This window comes from Balaenoptera ricei, chromosome 8 (assembly GCF_028023285.1).
Source record: "Balaenoptera ricei isolate mBalRic1 chromosome 8, mBalRic1.hap2, whole genome shotgun sequence".
Taxonomy (NCBI): domain Eukaryota; kingdom Metazoa; phylum Chordata; class Mammalia; order Artiodactyla; family Balaenopteridae; genus Balaenoptera; species Balaenoptera ricei.
In genome coordinates, this window is record NC_082646.1 from 78,122,048 (window position 1) to 78,149,715 (window position 27,668).

At 36.3% G+C, this 27,668-nt stretch overlaps 1 protein-coding gene across 3 annotated transcripts in view; it reads left to right on the forward strand.

The window, feature by feature from the left end:
• The window catches only part of NELL1 (neural EGFL like 1), an 895,061-nt gene extending 867,993 nt beyond the window's left edge, over nucleotides 1-27,068 (forward strand). For all 3 annotated transcript variants that reach the window (XM_059929597.1, XM_059929598.1, XM_059929599.1), the window contains 3 exons: nucleotides 22,781-22,957; nucleotides 25,256-25,480; nucleotides 26,990-27,068. In XM_059929597.1, the coding sequence (XP_059785580.1) occupies nucleotides 22,781-22,957; nucleotides 25,256-25,480; nucleotides 26,990-27,040 (453 nt within the window). In that variant the 3' untranslated portion in view covers nucleotides 27,041-27,068. The remainder of the gene's footprint in view (nucleotides 1-22,780; nucleotides 22,958-25,255; nucleotides 25,481-26,989) is intronic.
• Nucleotides 27,069-27,668: the final 600 nt, after the last annotated feature.

Below are 27,668 nucleotides of genomic sequence, written 5' to 3' on the forward strand. Positions count from 1 at the left end.
TTTAATCCATTTACATTTAAGGTAATCACCAATAAAAGGTATGTTTATATTGCCATTTTGTTAATTGTTTTGGTTTTATTTTTGTAGGTCTTTTTTCTTCCCTTTCTCTTTCGTTGTCTTCCCTTGAGATTTGATGACTCTTTAGTGTTGTGTTTGGATCACATTTTCTTTTCTTTTTTGGGTGTGTATCTCTTGTAGATTTTTGACTTGTGGTTCCCATGAGGTTTTGATATAGCAGTCTATATATATATATATATATATATATATATATATATATATATATATACACAAAAATGTTTTAATTTGCTGGTCTCTTAATTTTTAATGCATTTCTAATATCCTGCATTTGTACTCTCCTCTTCATACGATTTTAGGTTTTGATATCAGATTCATGTGTGGATAATTTCCTACCTTTTCTTTATGTTTGACATTTCCAGTGAGCTTTCCCATTCATAACCATTCATAATTTTCTTGGTTCCACTTGTGGCCTTTTCTGCTTAGTGAAGTTCCTTTAGTGTTTGTTGTAAATCTGGTTGGTGGCACTGAATTCTCTTAGCTTTTGCTTGACTGTAAAGCTTTCGATTTCTCTGTCAAATCTGAATGAGAGCCTTACAGGGTAGAGTATTCTTTGTTATAGTTTTTTTTCCTTTTCATCACTTTAAATATTCCATGTCACTCCCTTCTGGCCTGCAGAGTTTCTGCTGAAAAATCAGCTGATAACCTACAAGGGAACTCCATAAGGTTAGTTATTTGTTTCTTTTCCCTTGTTGCTTTTAATATTGTCAGTTTAATTAATATGTCTCTCAGCATGTTCTGCCTTGGATTTATCTTGTATGGGAATCCCTGTGCTTCCTGGATTTGTGCATTTTTTCTGGTGGAGGGGACTAGTGCCTGCCCACTCATGGGTGTAGCTGTGTCTTGTCCCTCTGGTAAGCAGGGTCATGTCAAGGGATGTGTTTAAAGGTGGCTCAGGAGGACTTTAAGCACCTTGTCTGCTGATGGCTGGGGCTGTGTTCCCACCCTGTTTGTTGGTTGTTAGGCTTCAGTGCTGGGATGCCTCAGTCCAAAGGGCTGTTGGGTGGGGCCCAGTCTTGGCATCAAAATGGCGGCCTTTAGGGTAGGTCATGCCAATGAGTACTCACTAGTAACTCTGCCATCAGTGTCCCTGTCACTGTAGTGAGCCACCCCCTACCTCTATAGGAGTCCCTCCAAGTCCAGCAGGTAGGTCTGGCCCAGGCTCCTATGAAGTTACTGCTTTTTCCCCTGGGTCCCAGTGCACATCATGCACCCTCCAAGAGTGGAGTTTGTTTCCCCCAGTCCTGTAGATTTCCTGTGATCAAGCCCTGCTGGCCTTCAAAGCCAAATGCTCTAGGGGCTCCTCCTCCTGATGCCAAACCCCCAGACTGGGGATCCTGATGTGGGGCTCAGAACTTTCACTCCTGCGGGAGAACTTCTGTGTTATAATTATTTTCTGGTTTGGGGAGTCGCCCACCTGGCGGGTATGGGATTTGATCATATTGTGAATGCACGCCTCCTACCATCTTGTTGTGGTTTCTTCTTTGTCTGTCTTTGGAAGTAGAGTATCTTTTTTGGTAGGTTCTAGTCTCTTTTTGTCGATGGTTGTTTACCAGTTAGTTGTGATTTTGGTGTTTTCATGAGAGGAGGTGAGCTCAGGTCCTTCTGCTCTGCCATCTTGTCCCGGAATACTTCACCTTGTACTTTTATGTTATGAAGATGGCTCCATTCCTTAATGGTCATGAATCAACCTCTGCTAGCTGTAAACTTTTCTTCTGCAGCTTCCTCACCTCTCTCTCAGCCTCCACAGAACTGAAAAGAGTTAGGGCCTTGGTCTGGAGTAGGCTTTGGCTTAAGGCAATGTTGTGGCTGGTTTGATCTTCTATCCAGACCACTAAAACTTTCTCCACATCAGCAATAAGACTGTTTCACTTTCTTATCATTTGTCTGTTACTGGAGTAGCACTTTCAATTTCCTTCAAGAACTTTTTCTTTGCATTTACAACTTCTAATTGTTTGCCACAAGAGGTCTGCCTTTTGGCCTATCAATCATCTTGGTTTATGACACAGCATACCATCCTCATTAACCTCAATCACTTCTAGCTTTTGATTTAAAGTGAGAGATGTATGACTTTTCACTTGAATGCTTAGAGGCCATTGTAGGGTTATAAATTAGCCTAATTTCAATATTGTGTCTCAGGAAATAATAGGGAGGGCAGAGGACAAGGAGAAAGGCAGGGAACTGGTGGTTGGTTTTGCAGTCAAAATACACACATTTGTTAAGTTCACTATCTATCTTTTATAGGCACAGTTTATGGCACTCCAAAACAATTACAACAGCAACATCAAAGATCACTGATCGGGACTTCCCTGGTGGTGCAGTGGTTAAGAATCTGCCTGCCAATGCAGGGGACACAGGTTAGAGCCCTGGTCCAGGAGGATCGCACATGCTGCAGAGCAACTGGGCCCGTGTGCTACAGCTACTGAGGCCCGCGCACCTAGAGCCCATGCTCTGCAACAAGAGAGGCCACTGCAGTGAGAGGCCCATGCACTGCAACAAAGAGTAGCCCCCACTCGCCACAACTAGGGAAAGCCCACGTGCAGCAACGAAGACTCAATGCAGCCAAAAATAAATAAATAAATAAAGTATAATTACAACAACAAAAAAATCACTGATCACAGATCACCATACCAAATAGTAATAATGAAAAAGTTTGATTTGTGAGAATTACTAAAATGTGACACAAAGTGAGCACATGACATTGGAAAAATGTCACCAATAGACCTGTTCTACACAGTTGCCACAAACCTTCAATTTGTAAGAAATGCAGTCTGTGATGCACAACAAAGGAACATGCAGTAAAACAAGGTATGCCTTTAGTTCCCAGAAGAGTCTAATGCTAATGGTCAGATGACCCCACTTTGAGAACCATTACCCCAAGAATCCTTCTGTTCTGAGTGTGTGTGAAATCCTTTTATCCTACCTCCCAGTCTCCTCATGATACAAGGAAGCAGTATAGTAGAAAGTGATTCTTATAAAACTCCAGATTGGGGTCTAGTTCCTGTTTTGTTATTAATTTGCTATGTAGAAAAGTCATTTCCCCTCTCTGGACCGGGTTTCCTCTTGATTAAAATGAGTCAGTTGGATTAAGTGACTGCTAAAAATTTTCCACACCAGGTGCAAATTAGAGGGGACTAAAAATAATAATAGTTTGTGGGGTATAACCTGAAGGCAAAATTTATTATTTTGTGAAAAGAAAGATTGAATATCACTTCCCAATAAATTTGTATGTGAGAAGGTAAAACAAATGGGTCTAGAGTACCACTACTAATTTTATACTTCATATTTGGGATCACATAACTTCTTTAAATGGCAAGATAGGTGTTGCACACTGTAAGATCTGTCTCACATACTCAACTTTACTGTTGAGTGAGAATCAGGTGACTAGCTGAATTCGGACTGTGGGCATCAGCTTGCCAAACCCGTTTTATATTATTATTCAATTTATATAAGTAATCCTACCTAAGTCTGCTTTCTTAAGAAATTTTGAAACTATGGCAGAAAAAAGGAAAGTGATATGCAATAAGGAGTAAAGTTTCAATGTATTGACTATTCAGTAATAAAATGTAATTTACAGTATAATTTTTATGATACAGTAAGAATATACTAGGAAAGTGTATGTCCCTGGTACTTAAAATTCAGTAGCAATTTAAATATTACAATACTTACTGTTTATAGCTGAAATTTCATTATAAAATTGCATAAAAGCATTTAGGTTCTATGACAAAAGGGTGTGAAAATACATCTTTGTCATTTAAGTTGGCATTGTTCTGACCACCCAAGCTAGGATAGAGGTCAAGCTCTAGGAATAAACCCACAAATCTATGGCAAGTAGTATTACTCACCATTAGTGGGCTCCATTCTCTTGCCAAATTTGAATTCTAGTGTGGTTGTGCTCTTGCTCTGTAAGCTGATGTTTTATAATGACATTCTCATTGAATTAAATAAGGTGACCTGTGACATGTTTATTATTGAAAATTATTTTCTTGACAGTTAGTTAATAAATCAGAGCAGAAATAGAAAATATAAACCAAATTAAGAGTCAGTTCATTGCAAAGAAAAAAAAAAAAAAAGGGAGGGAGACAAACTCTTACCTAGAATAACCAAGGAAAAAAAGAGAAAAGACTCCAATCAACAAAAGTATAAATGGAAAAGGAAACATTACAACTGATACCACAGAAATTCAAAGGATCATAAGAGGCTACTGTGAACAACTTTACTTCAGCAAACTGGAAAACTTACTTAGAAGAAATGGAAAAAGATTTTTAAAAACATAACTTACTAACACTGATTCAAGACTCAAGACTGAATAAACAGATTACTAGTAAGGAGACTGATTCAGTAATGAAAAAATCTCACAACGAAGAAGGCTTCACTGGTGAACTTTAAAGAATTGAGGAGATCAAGATGGGGAAGGATGAGGAGCTGACCTCCCCCGATGAACACATCCAAAATACATCTGTACGTGGAGCAATTCTCACTGAAAACAAATGAGACTGGCAGAAAGACTTTTCTACAACCAAGGCTGTAAAAGATCCACATGGAATCAGGAAGGGAGGAGAAGCCATCAGGTCAGGACCTGTGCCCCTAAGAGGGGACAGAGAAGAGGAGGGAGATATCACGGGTTCAGAGAGCATCCCTGGTGAGTAAGGGGTTTGAGCCACATATGGGGCGGCCTGCCCTGGGGTCTAAAACTGGGAAGACAAGTCCCCTTAGCTGGTTTGAACACCAGTGGGACTTAGAAGCCAAGATTCAACTCGTGAAGAGCATGCACACACTTGATTACTCCCAGGAAGGAAGGAAGCAGATTGAAACTTTGTGGGGCTCTGGTCAGCTTCCTACTACCACCCCAGCACATGCCTCAACACACTGAGCACCCAAGCAGGCCCTATAGCCCTGTGTAAGCTCCCCACTATGGCAAAGGCTGCTGTTGCCAAGGAGGGTGGGCACTTGGCTCGAACTTAGCACTTCGTCTGAGTGGGGCAAGTGTGGCCATTGCTGGTGCTTTTGGAAGCTGTGGATTGGGAGCTGTGTGAAACTCTGACTGGGGCGCCTGGACCATCACAGCATATACTCTGGCCTGCACCAGATACCTGCTCCAGCCCTTCTTTCTCCAGCACTGTTCCCCTCTGGGGCCAAGGTGCTATTGCTGGGAGAGGGGAGGGCACACACTTGGAACAGAATCACCTCAGACCTGACTCTCAAGGCTTCTGCTACAGCACCTTGGGACCCAACCTCATCCCTGTAGGAAGGTGACAGCCACTGAGCATGGGAGAAGCTCCAGCTCACACCTACCTCTGGCTCTAGACATTCCAGTTCCTGCCCCATCTCCCACCAAGGTGATAGCTGGGGGAAGATGTGACCTGTATTCACCTCAGATCCAGCTTTCCCACTAAAGCCACTTCACAAATGCCAACTTCATAGGAATGCTCCAATAGAAGGACACTCTTTCAAGACTGGGATAGGTAACTGTTTCACCTACTTTCATAGAGACAGAAAGTTAAGCAAAATGAGAAGACAAAATGAGAAAGAACAAGACAAATAAGTAATGTAAAAAACATTATTGTAAAAAACAAATAATTTACCAGTTAAAGATTTCAAAGAATCAGTAATAAGAATGCTAACTGAACTTGGAAAAAAAATAGATGAACACAGTGAGAATTTTAACAAGGAACTAGAAAATATAAAAAAGAACCCATCAGAGTTGAAGAATAACTGAAATAAAAGCACACTAGAAGGAATTACCAGCAGACTAGGCAATAGAGAAATCACAAGTGATCTGGAAGATGATAGAATAATGGAAATCTCCCAATTAGAAGAGCAAAAAGAAAAACACATTTTAAAATATGAAGACATTTTAAGGGACCCTCAGAGACAACATTAAGCCTGCTAACATTTGCATTATAAGGGTCTCAGAAGGAGAAGAGAGAGAAAGGGGTCAAAAATGTATCTGATGAACTATGGCTGAAAACTTCCTAATCCTGAAGAAGGAAACAGATACCCAGGTACAGGAAACACACAGAGTCCTAAACAAGATGAACTCAAAGAGGCAAATCAGAATTAAAATTGTAAAATTTAAAGGTAAAGAGAAAATTCTGAAGGCCATTAGCTGATTTTTCTGTAGAAACTTTGTAGGCCAGAAGGGAGTGTCATGATATACTTAAAGTGCTGAAAGGGAAAGCCTTGCAACTTAGGATACTCTACCCAGCAAGATTATTTCTCTTTCAATTTGAAATGTTAAAGAACTTCTCAGACAAGCAAAAACTAAAAGATCATCAACACTAAACCTACTCTAAAAGAAGTGTTAAAGGGTCTCCTCTAAGTAGAAAAGAAAAGGCTAAAATAAAAGGAATTTACAGGAAAGGAAATATCTGATTAGTAAAGAATATATAGTAAAGGCTGAGGATCAACTGCTTAAATAAGCTAGTACGAAGAATAAAACAAAAGTTATAAAATCAATCGTAACTACAACAAACAAGGGATAAATATGGAGATATAAAATATGACATCAAAACCCACAAAATGTGGGAGAGGGGATTAAAATATGTAGATCTTTTAGAAAGTGTTTAAACTTAAATGACTATTACTTTAAAACAAGTATTTACAGGTCAACATACATGAACCTGATGGTAACCACAAATCCAAAACTTACAATCAATATACAATAACTAGAGAGCAAGGAACACAAACATACCACTGAAGAAAATTATCAAACCACAAGGGGAGACACTAAAAGAAGATGAAAAGAATAGAGAAGAACTACAAAAACCAACTAGAAAACAAGTAACAAAATGGAATAAGTACATACGCCTCAATATTCACTTTAAATGTCAATTGACTAAATGCTCCAATGAAGGATATAGGGTATCTGATTGGATAAAAAAGAACAAGACCAGTCTAAATGCCCCTTACAAGACACTCACCTCAGAGCTAAAGATGCATAAAGACTAAAAGTGAGGGGATTATAAAAGACATTTCATACAAATGAAAATGACAAGAAAGCTGGGGTAGCAATAATCAGATTAAACAAAGTAGATTTTAAAACAAAGGCTATAACAAAAGACAAAGAAGAGAATTATACAGTGATAAAGGGATCAATAAAGAGGACATAACACTCATTAACATATATGCACCTAATATATGGGTACCTAAATATATAAAGGAAATATTAACATACATAAAGGTAGAAATTGACAGTAATAGAATAGTTGGGAACTTTAACACCCCACTTACATCAATGGACAGGTAATCCATTCAGAAAATCAATAAGGAAACCACTATCTTAAATGACACATTAGACCAGTTGGACTGAATATATATCTACAAGACATTCCTACCCCAAATATTAGAATATACATTCTATACCAGTGCACATGGAACATTCTCCAGAATAGATCACATGCTAAGCCACAAACCTGGTCTCAACAAATTTAACAGGATAGAAATTATATCAAGCATTTTTTTCTGACCACAATGGTATAAAACTGGAAATCAATTATAGGAAGAAAAAAATGGGAAAAACACAAACACATGGAGACTAATCAACATGCTACTAAAAAAAAAAAAAAAAAGGGTCAATGAAGAACCCAAAGGGGAGATCAGAAAATACCTGGAGACAAATGAAAATGGAAACACAACTTTTAAAAAATCTATGAAATCCAACAAAAGGAGTTCTAAGAGGGAAGAAGTTTATAACAATACAGGCCTACCTCAAGAAATAAGAAAAAGTCTCAAAACAACCTAACGTACCACCTAAAGGAATTAGAAAAAGAACACATAAATCCCAAAGTCAGCAGAAAAGATGAAATAATATCAGAGAGGAAATAGAGACCAGAAGAAAATAGAAAAGATTAAACAGCTGGATTTTTAAAAGATAAAATTCAAAATTCTTTAGCCAGACTCATCAAGAAAAACAATAGGACCCAAGTAAACCAAAAAGAAACGAATGAGGAGAAATTAACAACGAATATTACAGAGATACAAAAAAATCATAAGCGAATACTATGAGCAGTTATATGCCATCAAATCTGAATACCCAGAAGAAATGGAAAAATTTCTGAAACATACAACCTTCCAAGACTGGATCACGAAGAAATAGGCAATCTGCATAGAATGAGTACTAGTAGTGAAATTGAATTAATAATAATAATAATAAAAAACCTCCCAGCAAACAGAAGTCCAGGACTGGATGGCTTCACAGGGGAATTCTCCCAAAAATATAAAGAGATAATACCTATCGTTCTCAAACTATTTCAAAAATTGAAGAGGAAGGAACATTCACAAATTCATTCTACAGGTCAGCATTACCCTGATACCAAAACCATACAGACACTACAAAAAAAGAAAATTACAGACCAATATCTCTGATAAATATAGACGTAAAAATTCAACAATATATTAGCAAACCAAATTTAACAATATATAAAAAGGATCCACACCATGATCAAGTGGGATTTATTTCAGGGATGCAACAATGGTCCATTATTTGCAAAATGAATGTTATACACTTCATTAACAAAAGAAATGATAAAAAATTTCTTTTTATCACATGATCATCTCAGTAGACACATAAAAAGCATTTGACAAAATTCAACATCCATTCATGATAAAAACTCTCATCGATGTTGGTAAACAGGAAACACAGCTTACAAAAATAAGGACCATTTATGACTAACCCACAGTTAACATCATACTCAATGGTGAAGAATTTAAAGTTTTTCTCTGAAATCAGAAACAAGATAAGGATGCCCACATTCACCATTTCTATTTAACATAGTAATGGAAGTCCTAGACACAGCAATCAGATAAGGAAATGAAATAAAAGACATCCAAGTTGGAAGGGAAGAAGAAGTAAAACTGCCACTGTTTGCAGATGAAGTGATACTACATTAAAAAATCCTAAAGGCTCAGCCAAAAAATTATTTAAACTAATAAATGAATTCAGTATATGTGCAGGATACAAAATTAATATACAGAAATCTGTTGCTCTGTATACACTAAGAATGAATTAATAGATCAAGAAAGCAATCCTGTTTAAAGTCACATCAAAAAGAATAAACTACCTAAAATAAACTTAACCAAGGAGGTGAAAGACCAATACTCTGAAAACTATGAGACATTGATAAATGAATTGAAGATGATACAGAAAAATGAAAAGATATCTCTTGTTCTTGGATTGAAAGAATTAACAATTTATTGACCAGAGACGTGTCAATAAGTTCTTTAGAGGGTGATACAATTCACATTACCGTGCAAAGTTGTTACAGCTTAAAATTGATCAAGGGTTCATTATACAACTTATGGTTGTCATTATCATTCATATTTTGCTCCGTTAGGTTTTTGTTCCAACCTACCTTGTGTATATTATAAACGCCACTTTATTACCGTAAAATTTTCAAAAATGACACAGCACGAAACTTTGAAGAAGAATTTTTCAGTAAATTTTATGCAGATACTTTCTCTGATTATTTGAGTGACATAAATACTAGTGTCACAGAAGATGATAGTTCTTCAGAATATAGTTCTGATTCAGACAATGTGAATATTAGACCAACAAAAAGATGAAAAAACCTCAGTGATTGATTCTGATATGGAAAGTGAAAATGAAACTCACGATTCTGGAGAATGTTCCTTTGCTTCTAGAGTGGATTGAAGACAACATTTCATGAAAATTAGAAGACTTCACAGGTATGTCAGGTGTAACTGTTGAATGTAATAACCCACAAAGTGTTAGTGAAATAACAGAATTAATTTTCAGTTACAACTTTTTCGAGTTGGTAGCTTCTCAAACAAACTGTATCACCAACAGAATGAAAAATCATATAAAAAGTATGATAAGGCTTTAAAATGGACTGATGTAACCAATAGTGACATGAAGAGGTTTCTTAGATTAATAATTTTGATGGGACAGATAAGAAAGTCACACTGGAAAGAATATTGGTCAACTGATCCTTACTGAAACATCTATCTTACCAAAGATTATGATGAGAAGAAGGTTTGAACAAATAATGACATTTCTTCACTTTAATGATAACTCAGAAACTCCACTTCCTGCAGACAGAATTTCAAAAGTTAAACCTCTTTTGGATTATTTTCTACCAAAATTTCAATTGATCTATATACCCAAACAAGAGCCATCACTTGCAGAGGCAATGATAAAGTGGAGAGGACGACTCAGATTCAAAACCTATAATCCCAGAAAACTTACAAAATATGGAATTTTGGTCAGGATGGTTAGTGAAAGTGAAACTGGATACATATGCAACCTTGAAATTTATACAGGTGAAGGAAAGAAACTGCAAGAAACAATATTATCAATCCTACAACCTTATCTGGGTTCATGGCACCATATTTACCAAGACAATTATTACAACAGTGTGTCCACATCTGAAATATTGTTGAAAAACAAAACCAGAGTTTGTGGGACTATAAGAGAGAATCAGGGTCTACCAAACCAATTAAAGGAGAAATCCGAAAATCTGCAACGAGGAGAAATGACATTCTTACAGAAGGGAGTAGTGATTCTTCTTATATGGAAAGACAAGTGGCTAGTCTACATAGTGACAACTATTCATGACACCTCCACAGCATCTACAGGAAAGGAAGACAGGAGGACTGGCTATTGCATAACTAAGCCCACTTGTATATTAGAGTATAATAAGTATATGAAAGGAGTTGATTGATTCAATCAATATCTGGCAAACTTCAATATCCTCCAGAAAACACAAAAATGGTAATAGAAAGTGGGTTTCTGAATAATTGCAGTTTATTCAATGCATTTAAAATTTATTGTAGCCTTAATGCACAGAATAAAATGACTTACAAGCAATTTTTGTTAGCAGTAGCTAGAGTATGGGTAACTGACCATTCTGGTGAATGTAGTGGTAGCCCTGCACTTGGTCCTTCTTGTGGAGTTTATAAAAGAGCCCCCCACAAAGATCCACCTTGTCAACTATCAGGTAAAATAAAAGAACATATTCTAGAGGAAATAATACCCACAGGACTAAAAAAAAAATGCTACCAGAAAGTGTAGACTCTGCTTTTCCAGGGGAAAGCACAGTGAGACATGGTATATTTGCAATAGATGCTCTGTTCCCCTGCAGAGAGGTACCTGCTATATACTTCCTATAGCACTCTAACAAAATATTAGAATGGTTTAGTAAGACATGTACAAAGTTTCAAATAAATACAGTAAGTGCAAAAAAAAGTTTTTGATATTTGCTCAAATGCTGTTTGATTTTGAGGTGTTTCAATATTCACTTATATCACAAATTGCCAGCCACAGGTGTTAGTTTCTGCAAAAATCTCCCAGGCAATAATGTGTTAATATTGTTAAGATGTCCATATTACTCAAAGCAATCTACAGCTTTAATGCAATCTCTATAAAAATACTCCATGACATATAATCCTAACATTGATTTGGAACCACAAAAGACCCTGAATAGTCAAGGCACTCTTGAGAAAAAGAATAGAACTTTGAGAAAAAAGAACAGAATTGGAGGTATCATGCTCCCTGGCTATAGACTATACTGTGAAGCTACGGTATTCCAAAGAGTATAGTACTGGCACAAAAACAGACATATAGATCAATGGACCAGAATAGAGAGCCCAGAAATAAATTCACACACTTATGATCAATTAACCTACAACAAAAGAGGGAAGAATATACAATGGGGAGAAGACAGTCTCTTCAAGAAGTGGTGCTGAGAAGACTGGACAGCTACATGAAAATAATGAACATTTCTTTACACCATAGAGAAAAATAAACACAAAATAGATTAAAGATCTAAATGTAAGACCTGAAACCACATAACTCCTAGAGGAAAACATAGGCTGAAAACTCTTTGACATAAAGTGTAGCAATATTTTTTTGCATGTCTCAACTCAGGCAAAGGAAACAAAAGCAAAAAACAAACAAACAACAACAACAACAAAAACCAACAAACAAATCGTACCTAATTAAAATTAAAATCTTTTGTACAGCAAAGAAAACCATCAACAAAAAGAAAAGACTGCCTACAGAATGGGAGATATATTTGCAAATTATATACCTGATGATGGGTTAATGTCCAAAATATATAAACTGCTCATACAACTCAATATCAGAAAAACAAACAACCCAATTAAAAAACATCAGAGGACCTGAACAGACATTTTTTCAAAGAAGACGTACAGATGGCCAACAGGCACATGAAAAGATACTCAATATCTCTAATCAGAGAAATGCAAATCAAAACCACAAGGAGATATTACCTCACACCTGTCAGGATGAGTATCATCAAATAGACCACAAATAACATGTTGGTGAGGATGTGGAGGAAAGGGAAAACCTAGTACACTGTTGGTGGGAATGTAAATTGGTGCAGCCACTGTGGAAAACTGTGTGGAGGGGCCTCAAAAAACGAAAAATATAACTACCATATGACCAGCAATTCCACTCCTGGGCATATATCTAAAGAAAATGAAAACACTAATTTGAAAAGATACATGCACCCCAATGTTCACAGCAGCATTACTTACACTAGCCAAGATATGGAAGCAACCTAAGTTTCCATCAACAAATGAATGGATAAAGAAAATGTGGTATATACAGACACACACATACATATACACACAAGCACACATACAATGGAATATTGCTCAGCCATAAAAAAGAATGAAATTTTGCCATTTGTAACAACATGGATGGACCTAGAGGGCATTATGCTTAGTGCAATAAGTCAGAGAAAGATGGTATGTTATAACATATGTGGAATCTAAAAAATAAAGCAAATGAATGATTATAACAACAACAACAACAGAAAGACTCAGATATAGACAACAAACCAGTGGTTACCAGTAGGAAGAAGGAAGAGGGGAGGGGCAAGATGATGGGAAGGGCAAGATAGGGGTAAGGGGTTAAGAGTTAAAAACTACTATTTGTAAAATAAATAAGATACAAGGATATATTGTACAACAAAGGGAATATAGCCAGTATTTTATAATGTCTTTCATGGAGTATAATCTATAAAAATATTGAATCTATTGTACACCTGAAATTAATAAAATGTAAATCAACTATGATTCAATTAAAATAGAGAAAGAATGAAGGAAGGAAGGAATGAAATAAGGAAAGAATAATTAACACCCATCCTTCTCAAACTCTTCCCCCAAAAAATTGAAGAAGAGGGAACACTGCCTAAATCTTTTTACAAGGCCAGCATTTTCCTTTTAACAAAACCAGGACAGGACCCTAGTAGAAAAGAAAACTATAGGCCAATATCCCTGATGTGTATATATGCAAAAATTCTCAGTAAAATACTAGCAAACCAAATTTGGCAGCACATTAAAGGAATCATTCACCATAACCACGTGGGATTATCCCTTGGATACCAGGATGGCTCAACATAGGCAAATCAATCAATGTGATACATCACCTTAATATAATTAAAGACCCATATGAACATCTCAATAGATGCAGAAAAGCTTCTGACAAAATTCAACATCTCTTCTTCATAATAAAAACTCTTAGCAAATTAGACATGGAAGGAACATGCCTCAACATAATAAAGGCCATATATGACATAAGCCCCCAGCTAACATCATACTTGATGTTAAAATGTTGAAAGCTTTTCCTCTAAGATCAGCAACAAGACAAGGGTGCTCACTCTCACCCTTCCTATCAACATGGTGCTAGAAGTTCTAGCTAGAGAAGTCAGGGTAAAAAAGCAATAATAGGTATCAGAACTGGAAAGGGAGGAGTACAATTGTCTCTATTTGCAGATGACATGATTTTGTATAGAGAAAATCCTAAGACTCAACCAAAATCTATTAGATCTAATAAAAAAATTCAGTAAATTTGCAAGATACAAAATTAACATACAAAAATCAGTCATGTTTCTATATACTAACAATGAATTTTCTGAAAAAGAAAGATATTGATCCCATTTACAATAGCATCAAAAACAATAAAATACTTAGGAATGAATTTACCTAAGGTGGTGAAAGATCTCTACTCTGAAATCTACAAGACACTGATGAAAGAAATTAAATAAGATACTAATAAATGGAAACATATCCCATATTCATGAATTGGAAGAATTAATATTTTTTAAATGTCAATACTACCAAAAGACATCTGTAGATTTAATGCAATCCCTATCAAGATTTCAATGGCAGTTTTTACAAAAGTGGAAAAAATACTCCTAAAATTTATATGGAACCTCAGAAGATCCAAATAACAAAGAAATACTGAGAAAGAAGAGCAAAGCGGTTGGCATCACACTTTCTCATTTCAAGCTATACTATTAAGCTATCATCATCAAAAGAGTATTACACGAGCATAAAAACAGACAAATGAACCAATGGAACAGGATCAAGAGCTCAGAAATAAAACCAAGCACATATGGTCAACTAATACTTGACAAGGGAGCCAAGAATACTCAATGGAGAAAAAAAAAACATCTCTTCAATGAATGCTGCAGGGATAATTGAACAATCATATGTAAAAATAAAACTGCACCACTATTTTACACCATTCACAAAAATTCAAAATGGATTAAAGATTTAAATGTAAGACCTTAAACCATGAAACACTTAGAAGAAAAAATAGGAATAAAGCTCCTTGTCATGGTAATGATTTTTTTATATGACACCTAAAGCACAAGCAACAAAATTTTAAAAATAAACAATTTGGACTACATCAAGCTAAAAACTTCTGGACAGCAAAAGAAACCATCCTCAAAATGAAAATACAACCTATGGAATGGGAAAAATATTTGCAAACCATCTATCTGACAAGGGGTTAAGATATATAAAGAACTCATACAACTCAATAGCATAAAAACAAATAACACAACTAAATATGCATTAAGGACCTGCATAGACATTTCTCAGAAGAAGATATATGAAAAGCCACAGGTACATCAAAATATGCTCAGCATCACTAGTCATTAAGAAAATGCACATTAAAACCACAAAGAGGTATCACCTCATGCCTGTTCAAATGGCCATCATCAAACAGACAAGAGATAACAAATACTGGCTTGAATGTGGAGGAAAGGGAACCCTTGTGCACCGTTAGTGGGATTGAAAATTCGTATGACCACTGTGGAAAACATTATGGAGGATCCTAAAAAAAAACGTAATAAAATTACCCTATGATCCAGCAGTTTTACTACTGGGAATATATCCAAAGGAAATGAAAACACTAACCCAAAATGATATCTACACCCACATGTTCATAGCAGCATTATTTACAATAGCTAAGACACAGAAACAACCTAAGTGTTCATAGATGGATGAGTGGATGAAGAAGTTGTGGTATATATTTACAATACAATATTATTCAGCCAGAAAAAAAATGAGGAAATCCTACCATTTGCAACAACATGGATGGACCTTAATGGCATTATGGTAAGTAAAATAAATCAGACAGAGAAAGACAAATACTGTATGATTTCAGTTAGAGGTGGGATCAAAAAAGCCCAACAAACAAACAAACAAGCAAAAACATAGAAAAAGAGATCAGACTTGTAGAAGTAGAGGGTGGGTGGGGGATTGAAAGAAGGTGGTCAAAAGGTACAAACTTCTGTAAGACAAGTAAGCACTAGGGATGTAATGTACAGCATGACAACTAGAGCTAACACTGCTGTCTAATATATAGGGAAGTTATTAAGAGAGTAAATCCTAATAGTTAACATCAAAGGAGAACTTTTTCACCTCTTTTTGTTTTTACTTTTTTCTTTCTTATCTATATAAGGAAATGGATGTTAGCTGAAGCAATTGTGGTAATCCTTTCACAATATATGCAAGTCAAACACCACTCTGCTGCAACTCCTTAAACTTATACAATGATGTATGACAATTATTTCCCAGTAAAAGTGGAAAATAATTTTCTTGACAGTTAACCTGTAATTCAAAAGCCAGTGTGAACATGGCTATTGTTCTGAAGCCTGTTAAAGTCTAAGAGGGGCCTATTTGGCATTCTCACATAATTGATGAGATGTGAAATTATTTTGAACTAACCCTGGTGGCTATTCACTTATTCTTATTCATTCTTTTGAACAGCACACACAGAGAAACTTTACATTCTGATTGGGTTTCATTGCCTGTTGAACAGTACCTGCTTCCAGAAGAATCTATCCCTGTGTTTTGATGTTATTCATGAATAGCCATGTGGGTTCCTAAGACCTGGTCCTTCTATACTTGGGGAGAGTAATATTGTGGTCAGCTGAGCTGACCAAATGTTTTCATGTCATAGCTATCATTTTTCTAAGCTTCTGTTAAATCCATAGGGGAGTCATTTGGGGTATGGTTATATAAGCCAAATATATTAGTGAGTTAAAATCATGGTATATGAGCTATAAGCTGAAGGTCTATTGTTGAAAAATTCCTAGGACCTGGACACTCCTTTGTCCAGACTAGCTGAATTCCCTGACGCAGTTCATCTGCTTAACTAGAGTCTCTTGCTTGCTCTCTCTATAAATATGTGCAAACATACGTATGTTTGTATACATATATGTACATATGCATATGTATGTATGTGTATGCATGTATATACATATAATCTTTCATCCCCTAATATTTTGAACACTGATTTCTTGTCATTTCTCCTAGTAATAGAGCTGATGCACACCATTTGAGGTAAAGCATTTTTTAACCTGTTACTTCATTACGTATGTAGCCAGCATGTCTCCATAAAGAATGTAAAGCATTTAAAGATTTCCACTTTAGCTGGCAGTAAACATATCTCAGCAAGCCCTGTCCTATTCAACATTGTTATCCATAAAGTAGATGAAGACCCTAAGGGCAGGCCCATCAAGTTTGCAGATGTCACTAAACTGAAGGAGGACAAACTAAGATGAATGACAGACACAGCATTTAGAAAACATTGTGACAGGCCAGAGAAATGAAATGGATCTAACAAGATGAAATACAATATGGATAAACACCAAGTTTTACACTTCCAAACAACTAACCACACAAGACACAGTAGGGCTTAATGAGGTTTTTAGTCTTCATTAACCTCATAGAGGTCAACACTATGACATAACCAAAGTAAGTAAGGAAGTAAATATTGAAATCAGGCTGCATTTATAAAAGTACAGTACTTAAAACAAGGTGACCATGAGTCTCACTTCATTATGTGTTGGTCAGACCATTACTGAGGAATTATATTCAGCTCTCTAATTCAGCTACCTCATTTGAGAAATGGAGATAAAAATTTCTATTCCACTGAATAATCAGTATTAAATGTGACAATGCAAATAAAAGAGTTGGCACAATGTATGACATGAAATAAATGTTAAATTGATGGTAGATGATGATAACAATTATTGGAATTACTCAAAACTGCTGAAGAAGGTGGCAGTGAATGAAGGGATGGAAAAAGGTATTCCATGCAAATGGAAATCAAAAGAAAGCTGGAGTAGCAATACTCATATCAGACAAAATAGACTGTAAAATAAGGACTGTTACAAGAGACAAAGAAGGATACTACATAATTGACCAAGGGATCAATCCAAGAAGAAGATAAAACAATTGTGAATATATGTGCACCCAACATAGGAGCACCTCAATATACATAAGGCAAATGTTTACAGACATAAATGGATAATTGACAGTAACACAATAATAGTGAGGGACTTTAACATCCCACTTGCATCAATGGACAGGTCATCCAGACAGAAAATCAATAAGGGAACACAGGCCGTAAATGACACATTAGACCAGATGGACTTAATTTATAGAACATTCCATCTGAAAGCAGAAGAATACACTTTCCTCTCAAGTGCACATGGAACGTTCTCCAGGTTAGATCACATCTTGGGCCACAAATTAAGCCTCGGTAAAATTTAAGAAAATTGGCATCATATGAAGCATCTTTTCTAACCATGATGCCATGAGATTAGAAATCAAATACAGGAAAAATACTGTAAATAGCACAAACACATGGAGGCTAAAAAATACGTTACGAAGCAACCAATGGATCACTGAAGAAATCAAAGAGGAAATCAAAAAATACCTAGAGAAAAATGACAATGAAAACACGACAATCCAAAACCTATAGGATGCAGCAAAAATAGATCTAAGAGGGAAGTTTATAGCAACACAATCTTACCTCAGGAAACAAGAAAAATCTCAAACAACCTAACCTTACACCTAAAGCAAGTACAGAAAGAAGAACAAACGAAAGTGAAAGTTAGTAGAAGCAAAGAAATCATAAGATCAGAGCAGAAATAAATGAAATAGAGGTGAAGAAAACAATGGAAAAGATCAATGAAACTAAAAGCTGGCTCTTTGAAAGATAAACAAAATTGATAAACCTTTAGCCAGACTCATCAAGAAAAAAGGGAAAGGGCTCAAATCAATAGAATTAGAAATGAAAAAGGAGAAGTTAAAACTGACACCACAGAAATACAAATGATCATAAGAGACTCCACAAGCAACTATATGCCAATAAATGGACAACCTGGAAGAAATGGACAAATTCTTAGAAAGGTACAATCTCCCAAGTGTGAACCGAGAAGAGATAGAAAATATGAACAGACCAACCACAAGCACTGAACTTGAAACTGTGATTAAAGAATTCCCAACAAACAAAAGTCCAGGACCAGATGTATTCACAGACAAATTCTATCAAACATTTAGGGAAGAATACAAATTCTATCAAACATTTAGGGAAGAATTAACACCTGTCCTTCTGAAACTCTACCATAAATTTGCAGAGGAAGGAATACCCCCAAGCTCATTCTATGAGACCCCTATCACTCTGATACCAAAACCAGACAAAGATTACCACAAAAAGGAAAATTACAGGCCAATATCACTGATGAACATAAATGCAAAAATACTCAACAAAGTACTAGCCAGCCGAATCCAACAATACATTAAGAGGGTCATACACCATGATCAAGTGGTATTTATCCCAGGGATGCAAGGATTCTTCAATATCTACAAATCAATCAGTGTGATACACCACATCAACAAACTGAAGAAAAAAAACCATATGATCATCTCAATAGATGCAGAAAACGCTTTTGACAAAATTTAATACTATTTATGATAAAAAAAAAAAAAAACTCTCCAGAAAGTGGTCATAGAGGGAACTTTCCTCAACATAATAAAGGCCATATATGACAAACCCACAGCTGACATCATTCTCAATGGTGAAAAGCAGAAAGTATTTCCTCTAAAATCAGGAACAAGACAAGGATGCCCACTCTCACCATTTTTATTCAACATAGTTTTGGAAGTCCTAGCCATGCAATTAGAGATGAAAAAGAGAGAGAAAAATCCAAAATTGAAAAGATGTAAAACTGTCATTGTTTGCAGATGACATCATACTATACATAGAAAATTCTATGTAAACCACTAGAGCTCATCAGTGAATTCTATGTAAACCACTAGAGCTCATCTTTGAATTTGGTAAAGTTGCAGAATAGAAAATTAATACACAGAAATCTCTTGTATTTCTATATACTAACAACAGAAGTTCAGAAAGACAAATTAAGGAAACAATTCCATTTACCATTGCATCTAAAAGTATTAACTACCTAGGAATAAACCTACCTAAGGAGGCAAAAGACTTGTACTCTGAAAACTATAAGATGCTGATGAAAGAAATAGAAAGTGACACAAACAGATGAAAAGATATACCATGTTCTTGGATTGGAAGAATCAATATTGTGAAAATGACTATACTACCCAAGGTGATCTACAGATTCAGTGCAATCCCTATCAAATTACCAATGGCATTTTTCACAGAACTAGAACAAAAACTTTTAAAATTTGTATGAAAACACAAAAAGACCCTGAATAGCCAAAGCAATCCTAAGAAAAACAGAGCTGGAGGAAATCAGGCTCCCTGACTTCAGACTATACTACAAAGCTACAGTAATCAAAACAGTATGGTAGTGGCACAAAAAGAGAAATATAGATTAATGAAACAGTATAGGAAGTCCAGAAATAAACCTATGCACCGATGGTCAGTTAATCTACAATAAAGGAGGCAAGAATATACAATGGAGAAAAGACAGTCTCTACAATAAGTGGTGCTGGGAAAACTGGACAGCTACATGTAAAAGAATGAAATTAGAACATTGTCTCATACCTTTCACAAAAATAAACTCAAAATGTATTAAAGACCTAAGTGTAAAGCCGGACACTATAAAACTCTTAGAGGGAAATATAGGCAGAACAGTCTCTGACATAAATTGCAACAATATCTTTTAGGATCTACCTCCTAGAGTAATGAAAATAAAAACAAAAATAAACAAATGGTACCTAGTTAAACTTAAAAGCTTTTGCACAGCAAAGGAAACCATAAACAAGATGAAAAGACAACCCACAGAATGGGAGAAATTATTTGCAAACAAGGTGACCGACAAGGGATTTATCTCCAAAATATAAAAACAGCTCATGCAGCTCTATGAGAAAAACAAACAACAACCCAATCAAAAAATAGGCAAAAGAGCTAAATGGACATTTCTCCAAAGAAGACATACAGATGGCCAAAAAGCCATGAAAAGATGCTCAACATCACTAATTATCAGAGAAATGCAAATCAAATCTACAATGAGGTATCACCACACACTGGTCAGAATGGCCATCATCAAAAAGTCTACAAACAATAAATGCTAGAGAGTGTGTGGAGAAAGGGGAACCCTCCTACACTGTTGGTGGGAATGTAACTTGGTACAACCACCATGGAGAACACTATGAAGGTTCCTTACAAAACTAAAAATGGAACTACCATACGATCCAGCAATCCCACTCCTGGGCATATATCTGGAGAAAGCCATACTTCATAAAGTTACATGCACCCCAGTATTCATCGCAGCACTATTTACAATAGCCAAGACATGGAAGCAACCTAAACGTCCATCAATGGAGGAATGGATAAAGATGTGGTACATATATACAATGCGATATTACTCAGCCATAAAAAATGAATGAGATAATGCCATTTGCAGCAACATAGATGGACCTAGAGATTATCATACTAAGTGAAGTAAGTGAGACAGAGAAAGATATGATATCACTTATGTATGGAATCTAAAAAATGATAAAATCAACTTATTTACAAAACAGAAATAGACCCACAGACATAGAAAACCAATTTATGGTTACAAAAGGGGAAATGGGGGGATGAAGTAGGAGTTAGGGATTAAAATATACACATTACTATATATAAAATAGATAACCAAGAAGGACCAACTGTATAGCACAGGGAACTATACTCAATATCTTGTGATAACCTATAATGGAAGAAAATGTAAAATAAAAAAACAAATATATACCTACATGTATGCATAACAATCACTTAGCTGTACAGCTAAAAATAATACAACTTTGCAAATCCAGTATATTTCAATAAAAATATTAAAAAATAAAATATTTAAAAATAAAAACAAATTTAAAAAAGAAAGTGACAACAACAACAGTGAAAAGATTCAAAACTATTGGAAGTGGTCAAAAAATTAGAGGTTTAATCTAGAGATGAGATGATTCAGAGGAGACATAAGAGCTCTCTTCTAAGAATGAAGAGTAAAAATGTGATAGAAGGGATGGGGAGTTCTATGATTACCAAGGGTATAAACAAGGATCAATGAAGATGGGCAAGAAAAAGTACAATTTTTAACATTCTGAAAGGTACAGAGTTGCATAATTAGAATACCTTCCATAATGGTGAGTTCTTCAAGACTGGAGAGCTTTCAGCACAGGCTTGATGACTTTTGAATATGGTTGCTCTAGACTAATCAAGTATAGGTCAGAAAGTTTGGTTATGTGTCCTCTAAGATGTATTCTGGCCCTGAGATTCTCTGGTTTTGTAAATATTCGGCAAAGCAGTTATAACCATAAAAGGTGGCCATATGTCTCACCTTAAATTTTTAGCTCTTCATTGTCTGAGATGAGAAGTTACTGTGAGCAACAGACATATAAATGAGAAACACTGCAAAACGTTCTGTCTTAATGTTTGAGTGCTGTTGACCTTCAATCCCTTCTGAGTGTTCAAGGCCATTATTCCAGAAATTGTACTCTGCCTATAATTTGGGGAACTGCCTCAAGGTGGGAAGTGACACCTTATTGTAGCTCCTTGTAATAAACAACCTAAAAGCTATCTTGTAGAAGAAAAATTATTTCGAAACCAGAATATCTGGTGGTGGTGCTTAGAGAATTGCTACCTCTGTGTTACTAGATAAGTCTTTTAGCCTCTCTGGGCCTCAGTTAATTCTTCTGTAAAAAGGGTATAGTCAGACTTCCTCCCAGAGTTGAGCCAGAGATAAAAGTAGATGAATGCATTTGAATGTATTAGGTTGTTCATTGTGAACTGGGAAAAGTACAGCAGCATGATTTTCCACTCAAATGAGTGCTTGATTATTTATGCATTTTTAGCTGCTTAGTTATAATGTTACTTAGAAATATGATTTTTAAGAAACATTTAGAAGAAAAGTTTCAAAGAACATATTGACTTCTGTTTGCAACTTAGAAATGTCTCCATGTTTACTTGGGCTGCCCTGCAAGCAAGGTCAGGGAAAGGCAGGGTGTGTGTATGTGAGTATACATGTGTGCATCTGTTTCGAGCAAAATGGGAGGTGGCCAGGGGAGCACTTTGACTAGAAATCTTTCCTATGTGCTCTGTAGTGTTTATAAGATTTGGTTTCCATAGGGCAGCTTATCGTTTCCCTAATGATGAAACCTCCTTAACCTCATTTCTAAACAGGATGGAAAGATATTCTGCCGGCGGACAGCTTGTGATTGCCAGAATCCAAGCGTTGACCTTTTCTGTTGCCCAGAGTGTGACACCAGGGTCACAAGTCAATGTTTAGATCAAAATGGACACAAGCTCTATCGTAGTGGAGACAACTGGACTCACAGCTGCCAGCAGTGCCGGTGTCTGGTATGTTGGCTTCCTTTAGAGTGTGTTATCCTTTATATTCTGGAGGGGCTTACAAGCTCAGTTGCCTGTGGGCTTTAGTTTCCTGCGATTTGTGATACTGTGCAGGGAGTTGTGGGTCCTGTGGCTAATTACGGGGTATATGTTCTTCCAGAAGACATTCATATTCTACTATTTAAAACACCATGTAAGACAGAAAGGACATTTATAGCACAGATTTGGTCCAAGTTAGTTTACAGTTGCTACTTTTTAGCCACTCCAGATCAATAAAATTCCCCACATGATAGAAAGCTTTCAAAGCCTTGATGGGGACTTGTAGTTCTTACAGAGCCAAATCTTTCATTTCTTGGGACATTACCATTAAAGGTTTCAATATCAGAGATAGCAGAACATAGTAGAAATATCAGGGATTGATATTGATTCTAGGTCATAGAGACAGTCCTGGTTCTCCCACATGCAAGATGTGTGTAATTAACTTGAGCAAGTCCTAACATTTTACTTGATCATTCTTTCCTTCAGTGTACACAAGTGGATGGGCACCTATTTTGCAGGGCTGTTGTGAAGATCAGAGTTATGTGAAAGGCAAGTGTAGTACTTGACACATAGAAGGTACTTAGTGCACAATAGTTACTATTGTTCATATTTCCTAGATTGAAAAATTTGTTTCCGGTGCTAAACCTTAATGTAGAAAAATGAACGTTATTTTGTATCTTAATATGGGGATACTAATGATATAATCAGGTTTGAGAAAGTCCAGAGAAAAACCTTAATTTCTGGACCTGGTTCTTTCTGTTTAAAATTATATAACACAAACAAAGATTTCTAATGTTGCAAAGACTGTTAAGACACATTATCATAGTGAATATGATGTTCCATCTCTGAGGTAATTACAGCCAGTGGATCTAAGTCATAACTAAGTCAACTTGTAATGGAAACTGTTAGCTGTGTTCCATAATCTAACATTTGCTAAAATTCATGATTCAGTCTATGGATACTGTATAAAAACAGGCATTCAGAAAAATTTGGCTGTAAGTTTCTATTGGATTTTCTAAAGTCACCTGGCGAATGTGCAGATAATCTTAATAGAAACAAATCTTTCTTAATCACTCCTAATACTGAGGAGTATAACTCAGATATATTCAAATCATAGCCATTTTTACATCTCCCATTCAAGAATAGACAAACCCAACACAACTATAGAATTAGGTTCCATATCAGTCTGGAAAATTACATTTCTCTTTGAAGAAGCCAATCATCAGGCACTCAGAAAAATTGGTATTAATTTTAGACATGATATTTTCATAGAATTTCAAAAGAGTATCCTCTCTCATCCCCAGACCCTAAGGTTATTATTTCCTGGGAGAACTGAAGCTGCTGAATGTAACTTAATAATGACTTGAGAATAAAGTGGGTTATATTTAATAAGTATCAATAGTTTGCGTGTGCCAGACTCTGGATGATATAACAATGAGCATGACAGACATGGTCTATCATGAAGCTGACCAAAGGCCATAGTCTTGTGAAGCTGACTGAATAATTAGGCATGCGTTTGCATAAATTATAATGAGTGCCATGATAACGGAAGAGGCTACATAGGTAGTAGTCTCTACTATGTGCAGCTCAGTGGAGCCACAGTGGCCACATTCTGGAATACCTGGAGGTTCTGTCTGAACTGTAACACCTTACTTACTACATATTAGGGATGTGTCACTAGACAGACATTACATTCAAAACCAATATGAAATTGTTCTCCTGATATTGCCCAACCTCAATTTTAAATCCAATATAAGCAACTCAGTGCATGTTGTTATTGAAATAGTACAGTGGTTTAAGTTCCTCTTTGACCTTAAGAGAAATAGATTTCTCTTTATTACACACTAGCTCAGTACCTTATCATCTATTTGTTCATTTGCTTAGCATTTATTGACCAGAACTGTGCTAAGCATCAGGGAGATAAAGGAACAAGCCCAAAGCCTGAAAGCTCAAAACGTAATCTGGAATTGTATTGATAATTATGATAAGTCTCACGATAAAAATAATTATGGGTTGCCATTGGCACACAGAGATGGGACCGAACTCTTTCCGTGGCTACAGTATAGACAGTCAGCAAAAGCACCCTGGAGGAGGTGATGTCTGTATTTGTTCTTCAAGGAGGAAACACATCATACCCATAATGATGCTAAAGTAGCAACAGTCAGTGAGGACAGGGATGGAGATTCCTGAGAATTTCCCCCTCTGGGACTTTGGCAACAGGATTGTGCATAAGGTCAATGATGAAGCATTTTGGCTTTCTCTCCACAGGAAGGGGAGGTAGATTGCTGGCCGCTCACTTGCCCCAGTTTGAGCTGTGAGTACACAACCCTCTTGGAAGGGGAATGTTGTCCCCGCTGTGTCAGTGACCCCTGCCTGGCTGATAACATCGCCTATGACATCAGAAAAACTTGCCTGGACAGCTATGGCCTCTCTAGGCTTAGCGGCTCAGTGTGGACAATGACTGGATCTCCCTGCACAACCTGCAAATGCAAGGTAATCGGGTGTCCTGAGGCCAACCAGGCCTTGAGCCATTGCCAGAGAACACCTGCCGGAGGTCCGCTCCTGATGTTTCTGAATGCACAGGTTCCAAGGGGCATGGTGGAAACACAGGCAGGCATTTGCTTCTCACCAGAGGTTAATCTGTCTGAATGGATTGTAGCTGGACCGTGTATTAAGGCAAATTCCAAATGATGACCATGGAATAAAATAGTCCTCTCTTTTGCCTTTTAAGATACAGGATTTAAACAATTGCATTAGGCCCAATTATGGCTGATTTAAGCTATTTTGACCTGCATATTAAAAAGTAAAAAAAAAAAAAATCTTTTTTCATCCTGGAAATTTTTATAAGCTCTTTCATGAAACTGCCAATGTTAGAAGAAAGTGTTCTATAAATCTATGAAGTTTTTTGCTTTGTTTAATTATCACAGTACCTAACGCAGGGACTTGAAGCTCTGGCTGTGCGATTTAATTCATTGTGATTATTTTCCTATCTTTTTGGAGGAGTTCCCATGAGGCATCCTCATATGTCATTAAAATTAATAACTGACCCCTTCCTACCTTCAAAGCTTATGAAGAGCTATGACTGTAGTCAACTTGAAGCAAGGGTTAGGCAGGGTCAAATTTCTGCCGAAACATCTGCTTAAGATTCCCATGATTAAGCATGTTAAAAATATTAGTCCATTCAATTCTATCAAACCCTGGCTCAGCTTCAGGCATCAGTGGAAGGATCCCAACTTGTCTTTTTATGCTTTTAAATGTGGATTCTTTTCTCTTTCCTGAAAAGTACCATCTTAAAATGCAGCCCCAATACAAAAAGGACATCAAGCTTCATATAACAAGAGTCATGGTCCCATTGTACCTTCAGCCCCATCAGACACAATGACCAGATGTGAAGACCTATGTTATTTAGTATTATTTCTCTGAGATTAGGTTTGAGATTCATTTAGGAGGATTATAAAGGTATATTTACATTAATACATGTAATTGATTTTTCATGAAGAAGTCCCCAAAATTGATAGGTACCATCCCCTTCACAGTCACCATGAGATAGTCTATATTTACCCCTAATATGCCCACCTTTCTGTAAGCCATTTTGGAGTTATTTTCAGGCTCTTTTGGTACTTTTGACTAGTATTATTAATGGCAATTTATCTTTCAGGGGGTTATTTTTGGAAAGAATCTCATTTAGAGTAAGTCCAGTGAATAAGTTGTGTAAACAAACAACTTGGAAATACAGAGGAGTCTCAAACAAACATGGTCTGAGCTCAGACAGGGGTGTATGAAGTTGCACTGCCAGCAGTAGCCAACAAGAGGGACCCTGAAGGGTCTCATAAGTCCTTCCTTTCTTTCAACTCCTACTCTGGCATTTTTCTAGTAATTTTTTTATAGCATTCATGGAGTTGGTCTCAATTCGTAGATGGTCATTTTGAATATAAAGGTGGACACTACATATTGATTTATATTCTATGTCTCACTGGCTAATGCTTGTGTCTTGATGCACAGAATGGAAGTGTCTGCTGTTCTGTGGATCTGGAGTGTCTTCATAATAATTGAAGTATTTAAAATGGACTCATCATCGCGGGAGAAAAATGGACAAAATAACCATCCAACATGATGAAGAACAGGAGTTGGTGTTTTTTGTTTTTAACCACAGACAATTACCAAAGTTTCCACTGAAGGAAGGTGTTTGGGGGTTGCCTTTTGGACCTACCACATTGCTCATTCTTGCTAACCTAGTCTAGGTGACCTACAGTGCAGTGCATTTAAGTCTATGGTTGTTTAAAAAAAAAAAAAAAGTTTCCCATGTTGTAAATCACGTTTCCCTTATCAGATCATTTGCAGACATTTAAATGATCTCATGGTAAATGTTGATGTATTTTTTTGTTTATTTTGTGTACTAACAAACATAATAGAGACCCAGCTCCTTTTGTTTATTTTTTCTGGATTTTTGGATCAAATTCTACAAATAAAGTTGCCTGTTGTGATTTTTGTCCCATCCACTGAATACTTAGTGTTGAGATTCCTGTGAAATGTATTAATATGTGTACGTAGAGCCTAACTGCATCTTACTTACATTTCAAACTGTTGAACACACCTAGATACCCACTCGTTCAGCTTACGCAAGCTGAGAGCAATTATGATATGTTAAAGAGGGGAAAGACCACAAACATAAATAATTATT